This window comes from Tympanuchus pallidicinctus, unplaced genomic scaffold, assembly GCF_026119805.1.
Source record: "Tympanuchus pallidicinctus isolate F22 unplaced genomic scaffold, pur_lepc_1.0 scaffold8, whole genome shotgun sequence".
NCBI classification, from domain to species: domain Eukaryota; kingdom Metazoa; phylum Chordata; class Aves; order Galliformes; family Phasianidae; genus Tympanuchus; species Tympanuchus pallidicinctus.
Window position 1 is genome coordinate 50940693 of NW_026294802.1, and position 11895 is coordinate 50952587.

The following is an 11895-nucleotide window of genomic DNA, read 5'->3' on the forward strand; positions in this document are numbered from 1 at the left end:
CCCCGCCGGTTTTTTCCGAACCCCTTCGGCACTTTCCGCCAGTCGGGAGCCCGTTCTGCGGCGCTGACGTCATCGCCTGCCGCTGTATAAAAGGCAGCGCCGGCGGCGCACCGTGTCCGTAGCGGAGGGGCGGCGGGCGCGGAGCCGGCGGACTGCGCGCACAGCCGGTGAGGCGGCGGGCTGAGGCGGGCGGGCTTCATCCTCCGCCCCATTCCGGGCGCGCGGAGCCCGCTCCGCCGCTGCGGGGACAGGTGTACGCTCTCCACAGCCGCGGGGGAGGCCTCAGAGCGCCGTCCCTGAGGGGCTCTCAGCGCTTGCCGTGTCCGGAGGGGGGAGGGGGGCATAAAGCATAAAGGGCGGGCGGGCAGGGAGCGGCCGGCGGCAGGAATTCCATTCAGCGCCCCGGGGAGGGGAGGGGACGGGCGGCGGTGACAGGCGGCCCCGCGAGCAGCAATGGCTTCCGCAGCGCCCGCCAAGGTCAGCGGCTGAGGGGAGCGCGGGGCCGTCAGCAATGTGCGGGAATTGCGGCTTCCATCATCGCAGGGCCGCGTTCGTCCCCTGGTAGCCCTCAGATGCGTCTTTGTGTTAAAAAAGGGAAAAAAAAAAAAATATAGAAAATTAGCTTTTTTTTTCTTTTTTTTTTTTTTTCTCCTCTATTAGGGAAGAGCGAGTTCCAGCCTTTCTATGGTTAGAGGTTCGGTAGATGAGGGCTGTACACGAAAAGCTGAGGGTAGCACTGTGCGTTCCAGGGCAGCTCCCTGCTGGGTGTGGGGGTGGATGGATGGATGGATGGATGGATGGATGGATGGATGGATGGATGGATGGATGGATGGATGGATGGACGGACAGCAGTGTGTCTGCCCTGCCATTGCATTGGGTACGTGTGTTCTGAGCAGCAGTTGTCTGGAGATGGCAAATGAGCACATCAGAGAAGGGGAAAAAAACAAAAAACAAAAAACAAAACAAAACAAAAAAAAACCTGCCTGAAATGCTTCTGTATGTTTCTGGAAAAGAAAAAAAATATCTGTTTTCTTCTGGCATTGTGTTAGGAGTGAACTGCCAGAAGATTCCAAAGGCTGTGTTCTCTGAATGGCCTTGCTCACAGGCTCCATTTTTTATTTTTTTCCAAAGCAATGATTAAATTGCCACATACGACTCTTTTTCTTGCCTTTAAACACACCTAACAATGGTTTGTGGTTGTTTGTGCCAAACAAGTTATAAATAATGAACAAGAGGTTGGAAATAGGGCGCACTCTGCTGCATTGCGTGCGGGGTCCGTGAGTGCAGCAGTGGAATTGCTGGCACCAAGCGAGCAGGTTACCTTGTTTGCATCGAGGCCTTTATTTCTGTCACTGCTGGGAGGAGGAGAAACTACATCTGAATGCACTGGGTTGAAATAGAATTTTTAAAATCAGATCTAGGAGTGATGCTTTCTTGATGTCCATGGCGGATGAACTTGGACAAATGTATCTGTAATATTTTTAATTAAAGTAATAATAGTGACAAGAATATCAGAAGGTGAAAGCTGTCTTTTTTAAGCCCTCTTTGCGTGTTTTTCTCCTGCACAGGAGGAGGAAGGCAGGAGGAGCCTTGCATCTCCTACAACACTGTGGTACCACGGTGTGAAATCCCTGTTTCTCAACCATTACACATATAGCTCATCCCGGTAACTTCATGCAAATAGCTCAGTGTCACTGTTGCCTTGTTTTTACCCACATCGTGTATTTATGGCACACGGTTGTGTTCTTCATAAATACATTGCTTTCTGGGGGAAACGGATCGCTCTCCTTGTGTTGGAAGAAGTGATACGAATTCCTCCCTGTTCTCTACTGCATGTTAATGTAGTGTGGGAGTCTGTTTTTTCCATTTGTCCCTGGAGTGTAGGCAGCAGAAAAATGGGGTGGAGCAGACTGCAGATGCTGTTGGTGGGGATTGCCAAGCATAGCCCAGTGATATTGCTGATCAAACGGGTGGCACCCTGCCTTCCCTGCTGCAACCGATCCGTGGTCAGCTATGCAGATGCCACGGGAGATATGCAGTGGCTTCAGCAAGCACAAAGACAGCAAACTGTGCTTGTCCGTGAGCTGCTTCAGGAACTGCAGTGTACTCATGGGGAAAATGTAGAGCCAGGGGCAGCAGGACAGCTTTCAGCTGGAAATTTATTGGATTAGATCTACTTAACAGCTATATAATGAGCCATCTCAAAAAATATCTCTTGCTGCAACTGTTCTTTTGGATTTTTTAACTATAGCAATTGGAAGTAAACTTCTTTGGAGATATTTGAAACCTCCTCGTTGCATTTGTGCTCTGAAATTAAGCCACCCCATTTGATTACTGTGTCGCGAGAAGCTTCATTTGCCAAGTCCAGATAACTTCCTTTAGTGTCTGTTTTGACCTTCAGATTATGGTAGGGCTTGGTTTGTTTCAGTTAACTGGGAAGGTTAGCACTGACCACATTAACTCTTCCTGCTGGTGTTCGTAACGTGCTTGCATGGGGGATTCTGTTGCCTGCAGTCATTTGTGGAACGATAACACCGAAGTGCTGTGTGTGGCAAAGAACCAAAGGGGCAGCGTGGGATGTGTGCTGTGATGGAGTTTGTGTGTTAGAAAAAGAAACAAGAGAACGAAGCCATGTCCTTGCACTCGTAGTGAGCTGAATGTTATCTCGATCTCCCCCTCCCTTTTAGACTCTGCATTCTTCCATCATGTTGTCATCGTTTCGTAAAGTCAAAGTCCAGGTATTGCTACGTAATGCATGTGGTGCTGTCGCCATACTTGCCTGCCTTTATTGCAGTGACCTATTTGTAACAAAATCCCACTGATTTGAGAGCTTGTATGACATAGCAAATGCTTTATTTGCTATATTATATACTTCACTGTTCATTCTGGTCTGGCTTTCCCCTAATACTTTGAGTTTCCCAATTTCTGCGATGCATGGTGTGTGAACACTTTAGAGTTCAGTATAATCAGCTGTTGGTGTGGATTAATTTCCTAAGAGCTTCTTGTTTTAGAGAATTCTTGTGCAATGTCTTTTTAGCTATCTAAAAGTCAGTGATGGTAAGATTTACATCATAGCACGTCATACATTTGAAGTCAGCTTTGGTTCATAACCCACGCACTGTGCTCTCGCTGTTCGTCTGTGCCATTTTCAGTTTGGAGATGGCAAAACAAACAGGGGCCAAACTTCTGGGTGACACAGCAGCCAGGTTCTATTTGGAAATGAGTCAGGTGAATGTCTGTGCTGGAATTAGCATTATAATGAAAAGACGACAGGAATGGAACATGCTGGGTGAGTTATGTAACATCCCATTACCTGTAGCCCTGCGGTTCTGCAGTGCGGTCGAGGTGCTGTGTTGGAGCAGGGCTGCGCTGACACCAAAAGCAGAGCGACCCAGTTATGCATCAAGGCACCAAACTCAGACCCTGTTATGCAGCTTCACCAGTTTAGCTGCGGAATGAAAATGTTAACATGCCTGAAAATGAACAGGTGTTTAATTGCCATACAGGTTTTGAAACATGGATGGCTGTGCACAAGCCCTCATCAGCCCACATCGGTGCGTTTGCAGCCTGCTTTAGTTCAAGCACAAGAGAGACCTTTTTTTGTGTCCCTGCAATGCCAACTTAACTCTGGGGGCATGTTAGGATGTTACTTGTGCTGCATTTGGTCTGTGTGATCCTACAGCACCACACTGCAGCTCCAGCATATTGGGCTTTTGTGCTGCAGCACCTCCCTCACTGTGTCTTGACTCTGTGGTCCTTGGCTGACCCGTGATGGTAACCAGGAGCACTGGGACGCAGGGTTCTGCTGTTTTCTTCCCTTGGCACTTCTTTATTTTCTAGATTTAAATTAATAGCAAGCTAAATGACTGTGCTTTAATTATCCCTTGTTAGCATTTAAAATCTGCAGCATGGTGTGTATGATGGATACTCTTGGTTACTTCTGAGGCACGCACACTGCATCATTCCCCTGGCAGCAGCAGCCAGGGTGGTTGCTTTGCTTTGAGAAAGCCATGGGTGATGGGATCCCATGGGAAGCAGTGATGATGTCCCCATGGCTCAGGGCCACGTTGCCTGAGTGTGACACTGAGCACAGAACTGTGTGGTGCTGCTGCTGGGGTCACCGGTGCTGAGGGCGTGCAGCACATCAGGGCTTGTGACAGCAGTCATTATTTTACTGCATCTCAAGATAGTGATCTTTATATAGTGATGTCTGATTGCTTTTCAGGTAGAGTGGTTTACTTCTTTCAGCTCTGTGTAATCGTTTGGACAAAGCTGCCAAAATCTACTGTGCAGCACTCAGTGTAGTTTGCACTGGAGTTTTTAAATCCCTGAGCCCACATTTAGGTCAGGAAAACGCTGACCTCTGCCGTGCCTGCCCAGCCAGCATCACTGTCGTTCCCACTGAGCCCACCTCGCTGCCTCCCACACCACAGCACTATTGCTGACATCGTCACTGTGCGCTGCAGCAGCCATAGCTGTCTGTGGCTGTGTGTCCCGTTGGTGTGTCAGCACCCAGTGTGCATAACGGGGCAGGCTGGCTATTTTGGCCTGAAGGAGGAGAGCAGTAACTTCAGATGTTTTTTCTTGTGTGGTTGTTTTTCTGGTCTTAAACCTGCTTGTGCTTTTTTTATTATTATTATTATTATTTTTGAACACCACTGCAGCAGTGCGACGTGACGGAGCATTTTTGGTTGCCCTTTAGCTAGCCATCAGCCAATTAGTGACTTTCCAAGTGCAGTCTCACAGGACAAATTGAGAACAGCAGATACTCTTGGAGGAGCAGATTCAGAGCCATGCAGCATGAGGAGCACACTGCACCCCCAGCACGGCCTCCTGCAGCCCGGCCCCATGCCAGCTTATCAGCCTGTGCAGGCAGTGCAGGGTGGGGCTGCTTGTCCCCCAGGGGGCTGGGGGGGAGGGGGGGGGTGTCAGGTCACTGTGGGATGAGCTGTGCTTCTCACAGAGCTTCCCTTCAGCCCATCTGCTGCTGGGCGTGCGGAGGTGTGCTGGAGGGGGAGGTGGAGCCTCCGTAAAACCCCAGCATAGTTTGGGTTGGAAAAACCTTCAGGATTGTCTGGTTCCAGCTCCTGCTGTGGGCGCGGCCCCCCACTGCCCCATCCATGGCCTTGGGCAGCTCCAGGGTACCCACACCTCTGGGCTGCAGCGCCAGGGTCTCACTGCCCTCAGAGTGAACAATTTCTTCCAAACATCTAACCCTACCCTTATGTAGTTAAAAGTCATTGCTGCTTGTCCTGTCGCTACACCCCCCTCCCTCCCCCCCCCCATGTTCCCTGCAGGCTCCTGTTAGGCACTGTAAGGTCTCCTTGGAGCCTTCTCTGGGCTGAAATGCAGATGGTGCACTGAACCAAAAAGCCTTGGAAGCACCTCGCAGAGTCCCTTGGCACTGAGGTGCTGTTCTGCAGCATCCATGACTTCAGAGCACAGAGTTCCCCAGCGACTGCTGATCGCATTCTGGCACCATCTCGCCTTGCTGACGTCAGCTATCTGCTGCAGGAAAGAACAGTCTATTATTGCTAGAGCAAAGCACTTCTTTTACAATGGACTGGCTCGACTTGCTGTGTTATAAAGGGAGCCTTTCTTTTGATGGATTCCAGCAAAAAGAGGAGCCAGATTGCATAGCTGGTGTGCTGAGAGGCAAACCAGCGACTGGCCTAAATCACAGGGGGGCTTCATTTATTTAAATGGAGAATAATTTAGCGATCTAACTAACTTCGTCAATTTAATATTTTAATAATTATTTAATAAAATAATGATTTAAAGTAATTTGAGATCAGTGGCACTGCGGAGGTACTTCTCATACTGATATGTAAGCTGACAGTTGATCTGGTGACTGCGTGGTGTTCTGAAACATAATGAAGATTCCTTTTTGTTTTTCCTGGTGATGCTCGAATCCAGAGCAAGGAGCAGTCCATTAGGGTTAGGCTGACTGCCCCTTTGTCATTGCTGAGCAGAATTCAGCTTAAAAAAAGGAAAAAAGTAGAAAAAAGAAAGAGTTGTTGGAGTTACTACGCAATGTAGCAGCACGGGGAAGGAAATCATTGCTAAAAACTTCCTGTGATTTTTCTGGCTTGCTCCCTGGAGTTGACAGACAGTCTGAAGCAGCCCTTCACACAGCTGTCCTCTGCAGGAGATGCCCCGTAGCTGGCCTCCAGCTATATTTGGGGTTTGATCTTTTAAAGCTCAAATACACCAATCCAGTGGAGCTTTTGGTCTCCCTGCGCTTCGTTCCTGCCATTCGGCCCACACAGCCCCTTTGTTCCACAACCCTCTTGGCAGCAGAACAGCCAGGCCTGGAAGAGAGAGCGGAGCTGAGCTTTCCTTCCTTCCTTCCTTGAACCACTGCAGTGCAGCTGAGCTCAGAGTTGGCCAGGTAACAACAGCTGCTGTGACGCAGCAGTGCAGGGCAGGGGGCTCTGCCCACCTCGTCCTTTCTGTCACAGGGCCCCACTGCGAGTGCTTGGAAACCACACAGCAAACAGCCATGCAGATAGTGTTCCAACCTGGCCAGTTTTTCATGTCATTATGCAAGATATGCATCTAGTTAAAGCATGCAGCTAGCTGGTGCCTAAGTAACTTTATTTTGTATTTAACAACGTATTTCAGAGATTGCCTGTGTCTTTCCATGCAGCTTTACACTTTCTCTTCCACTTTTTATTTTGTAGGATTGAGGGGAGGTACGTTTAGTTTACAATGCTTACATGTATTTATAATAAAAGCATTGACCAAGCTGTACACATAAGTACCTGTACATCCAGACATTAATTGCATAATTGCTCAAGCACTGGTTATTTGTTGCAACAACTTCTTGATATGCATAGCAAGTTGTCAAAAGAGCACGTAAGTACCCAGACTTTTTGACAGTGATGGTACTTCTTAATCTGTGTCACACTTCTGTTGTAATGCACAGGTTCCTTACTGAAAATCCAGGTGCTTTCTGAAAGTTTAGGAAGTGAAAAGTAAAAGTGATCCCAATGTTGATCGAAATTAGATAAAACAATGATCAGGATTTTTTGGGGTCTGCAGTAACAATAACAGCTTTCAGCAGATGAAATGATCTGTAAGGATCTCCAGCTGAAGAGAGAGAGTTGGTTATACAAAATATTCCTTGAATTCCTTCTCTGTTTGTGACATCAGATCTGTGGAACGGAGCCTGAGCCTCTGGGTTGGCTTTTGCAGATGTGTGTGGGGTTGGCAGGGTGGGTTTATGGCTGCTTGACTGTCTGAGAGAGCAGAGTGGCTGTCACACACACGTGTGTGTATCAATGTTTGCATGTACAGTCCATGTATGTGTGTGTCTGTATGCATATGGATGTACTTATGTGGGCTCGTTAGCTGTTCTTTAAGGAACAGAATTAAATATCATTACTGAAGCTACGTACTCAGATATGTACTCAGTATTTTAACTAAGGTTTCATGTTGTCCAGGAAAATCTGATGTTTATGTATCTACATATGGATACATGTGTGTATGCACACATATATGCATAAGTGCACACAAACATGTTTCTGAAGCACCCTTTTACAATCTGTATTTCATGCTTGCATGGTGGATGTGGGTGGCATGGCCTTCGTACTGCTGGGCAGGCAGTGGTAGCCATAGCTTTCCAAGACAAGTAGGTGTTTAATGCTGTTGTAAATGCTCTTTTTCCATGATATCCTGCTACACGTTCCTATTTATTTACATTATGTGTACATACCTACATACATTTACTGTAAGTAAACCATGTTTGAGTTTAAAAGAAAGAAATACACATCAATGACCAGCAAACAAAAACCAGGTTCTTCTTTCACGGATCTCTCCATACCTTTGTTTTATAATACAAACAAAACGTTAACTGAGTGGTTTTTGGCTTTCAGAAAATGGATCCAAGTGGGGTAAAAGTGTTGGAAACAGCAGAAGATATCCAAGAACGGCGCCAGCAGGTTTTGGACCGTTACCACCGGTTCAAGGAACTGTCTTCTCTGAGGCGCCAAAAGCTCGAAGATTCCTATCGCTTCCAGTTCTTCCAGCGCGATGCAGATGAGCTCGAAAAATGGATCCAAGAGAAACTCCAGATAGCATCTGATGAAAATTACAAAGACCCAAGCAATTTACAGGCAAGTCCCACTGCTATCCTGTGGGATTGTACTGTTAATATTAGGATGTACCACGTCAGTTGGAGTAGGAACAAATGCATAAGTGTAGCGTGAGAGTGGTGAACAAAAGGTGGATGCAAATACACGCAGCCTTGCAAAGTGCTCTCCAAGAGCGATGGGTCTTTGCTGACACGATTGGAATATTTCTGATAGCAGATTATATACTAAATCAGTACAGAAAAACTTAGTGCAGTGTGCAGTAAAACCAGCTTGGGTTAATCCTAGAATCAGCTGAGAAAATAAACACTATAAAAGATAGCTGAAGAAAGCAAACTTGTGTGGGAGATGGATTTTCAGATGTTAGAACTCTCAGATGTGTGAGAGCAAACACAGCAGTGACATACCTAAACTGCTGTATCTACTCACAAAGCATGGTACAACTGTGACTTCAACTGTGCTATTGTATTGTTTGCTTTCAGTGCAAAATAGCAAAAAATAAGTGAAAAATCCTGATGCAGGGATTTGTAGAGGAGAGCCGTGCACCAAATCTCAGCTACGTTCTTTGATGTTTTGCTTGCAGGGGAAGCTGCAGAAGCACCAGGCCTTTGAAGCTGAGGTGCAGGCCAATTCAGGGGCTATCGTTAAGCTGGATGAGACTGGAAATCAGATGATCAATGAAGGCCATTTTGCATCTGAAACCATAAGAGTGAGTTTGAAAACTTTTTTCTTCTTACAGATTTTTTCTAGAACAGTTTTAGTAGGTTACATGCATAACTCTGTGTTCCAGAGCACATTTTAAAATTCTACAAATACTCTGAATGAAATCACAAGAGAATTCCTGTATGGAACGTTTACAGACTTTAAGCACCAAGCTCATAGATCTGCTTCATAAGTGAACTTTCTACCCACAGAGTTCAGGAACTTAGCCTGGAAAATCTCCAGTAGTTCCAATATGTGTTGAAAGTCACAAGGCAAATGATGAATGATGCTTATGATTCTTCCCAAAAAGGCTCAGCATCAAGAAGCAGCCGAATTCACAAGACCAGATGTTAGGGATATTAACCACTGCATTTGTTTGCTTAAGTAGAACATTATAACTTGCTAATTGAGTGACCTTAAATAATGATGTTTCTTAGCTGTGCTGCTCAGTGTGAATTCTCACTTGTGTTGTGCTTGGAGTGACAACTTGTTTTCTAATGGTTCAGTCTTTCACGCCGTACAGGACTGCACAGCGCCCCATAGTAACAGCCACCCAAGTTGGGTCCCACATACGAGTAGGTGAAACTCCTGGCTGTGCAGTGCAACTTCTTTTTGCCATGTCTTCTGTCTTCCTTGCTTGACAGTTTGCATTATCTTTTGGGGCAACAGTAGAAAATTGAGTAGTGTGAGCTTTCTCTTCCCTTGAAACCTACCTGAGTGAATTTTCTGAAAGGATTAAATAAGTATCCACCCATGCTGGGTGTTCAAAAGCTTCTCTAGCGTGACTTTCAAGTTTCACATCTAGATGAGCAAAGCCTTATAGGTGATGGGTGGAGCAGATACTTTCCTGTTTTGCAAGTTGTGTGCCTGTGTGGGAGTGTGGTTTTTCTTCTAATTGTCTATAAAATTTACAGTAGCTCCCAAATGTCTTGAAAGGCAGAATGCAGCCACAGAGGCTCAACATTAAAGCTAGTAACTGCTCCTGGCATTTAAGTATTGTAATACTTAACAGTGTTGGCTACATATATTAACTGAGTGCTGCTAGGACAAACAGTGAAAATACTGTGAAGTGGCACAAATTTGACTTGAAACAAAGCGTGTGGTCTCAAATAAAAATGTATTCCAAAATGAGAACAAGGTTTGCATCTTGGGAGTTGACTTAATTTTAAAAGATTGGAACATCAGTGCTTTGCTGGAGTTTTTGGGTCTGACTTCACAGTGCTGTAGAATTTAGATCCAATTATGTCTCAAAATGCTTACTTCACTTCTATGAATATAACTGTATGATGGTTTCAATAATTTATGAGTTTAAATATTCAGTTAAGTAATTTCTAATTTTATATTGTCATTTTATATCACTTAAATTAATTAGTGGAGGTGAAGATTTCATGAGGTCCTTTCACTCTCTGTCTAGTAAGATTTAGGAGCATGAGACATTGGAAAAAGCCTCATCCTAAGGGCAGGAAGGGAACACATTTGTTCTTGTCTGATATGGGATTTTAATATCAGCATCCTGTTGTTCCAGACTCGTCTGCAGGAGCTGCACCGACTATGGGAGTTACTGCTGGAAAAAATGAGAGAGAAGGGAGTGAAGCTGCTGCAAGCACAGAAGCTGGTGCAGTTTTTACGGGAGTGTGAAGATGTCATGGACTGGATCAATGACAAGGTACATTATTACCTGTGTTCACTGTGTTCTTGGGAAATTGGATTTATCTGTGTGGAAATGTCCATCTTTGTATAGTAGCTGGAGTCCAGGTAGCCCAAGAGAACTTCTAAAGGTGTTTCATTTTACTGGTACATTTTATTTAGGTCATTGGTGTTGTATAAGCAGTAGGTATGCAACCACTCTTCTTCCTTTTGCAGCCACAAAAAATGGGAACTAGAGTAAGGGGAAGCCTGCGTGTTGGAGAGCATGGCTAGATGTAATCAACCCTGGGCTTCACTCTAGGAAGAACTTCGTATTTTTCATAGAAATCAAATTCAGATTTCTTGTAGGGGAAATCTACTACATAAAAGCAAATTTTTGTTATAAATGTTCAAAGTGGTTTGTTAGGGAAAGTGGCCAGCCTAACCAGCAAGCTGTGTGTACAGAATTAAGTACATAAGTACTTAAGATTGCAGTATCTTCAGGTGCACGCTGTAAGGACACTTGTTGCAAGAGAACTGTTGGCTTTGAATTCTCTGAACTCTGAGGAAAGAGACCACAAACCACAATCTGAAGGAAAGCCACAAAATGATCATCTGGGTTTTCATAATGATAGCTCTTGGTTTTGTGTCACTGCGGGTTCAAACTCTAAACCCTGCATAACTGTTACAGAACATGGCAGCGCACTTCTCAGAAATAGGTCTTGTATCAGAAGACTACAGCAAAATGCATAAGTAACTGAAAAACATAAGTTTCAGACCCTGCATGGCCAATTATTTTCTTGTTACAAAAACACGTTTTTTCCAAGCATATTTTGTTTCAGTATTTTAGATGGCTGCAGCATTGGTCATCACACACAGAACAGTGAGCCTAAGATAAGGGAATTGATTTAATGACTTGAAAATTGAACAAAAACAAAGATGAAAAAACAATCCTCATAGGGACCTAGGATGCTTTTTGTAATGATGGAGAGGTGTTGGGTGGGAGAGGTTCATGTTTTGAAGTAAGAAAGTTTGTAGTTTAAAACCTGATTAGTCCAGTTTGCTTCCTGGTTTTTGGTAGTGATTTCTCCTAGGTTATATTGAAATATACTTTTTTTTTTTTTTTTGTGCTAGGAAGCAATAGTGACCTCAGAAGAGCTTGGACAGGACTTAGAGCATGTTGAGGTTTTGCAGAAGAAATTTGAAGAATTCCAAACAGATCTGGCAGCTCATGAGGAAAGAGTGAATGAAGTGAACCAGTTCGCTGGCAAACTTATCCAGGTAAACATTCATGTATGTTGAATATCTCTCCTGGCTGGTGTGATATAACAGCAACATTTTGTCTGCAGTGCTCCCTACCCTTTCCCCATCCCTGCAGTTTGGTAGGAGATTTGTATGGTTTACTGCACATGTGTTTAGATTCCTGGCTATTTGCATGGCTGGAGACAGGGCAGGATGTGTTGTGTTCTAGAAT

At 45.1% G+C, this 11895-nt stretch overlaps 1 protein-coding gene across 6 annotated transcripts in view; it reads left to right on the top strand.

The window, feature by feature from the left end:
- Positions 1–40: 40 nt before the first annotated feature.
- SPTAN1 (spectrin alpha, non-erythrocytic 1) overlaps positions 41–11895 on the top strand; it is a 46214-nt gene continuing 34359 nt past the window's right edge. For 3 of the 6 annotated variants that reach the window (XM_052667441.1, XM_052667442.1, XM_052667440.1), the window contains exons 1-6: positions 1570–1666; positions 2688–2738; positions 7878–8117; positions 8677–8802; positions 10321–10461; positions 11556–11702. In XM_052667441.1, the coding sequence (XP_052523401.1) occupies positions 2706–2738; positions 7878–8117; positions 8677–8802; positions 10321–10461; positions 11556–11702 (687 nt within the window). In that variant the 5' untranslated portion in view covers positions 1570–1666; positions 2688–2705. Of the gene's footprint in view, positions 168–1568; positions 1667–2687; positions 2739–7877; positions 8118–8676; positions 8803–10320; positions 10462–11555; positions 11703–11895 lie in introns of those variants that run through there. The other 3 variants (XM_052667438.1, XM_052667443.1, XM_052667439.1) reach the window with 3 other exon arrangements.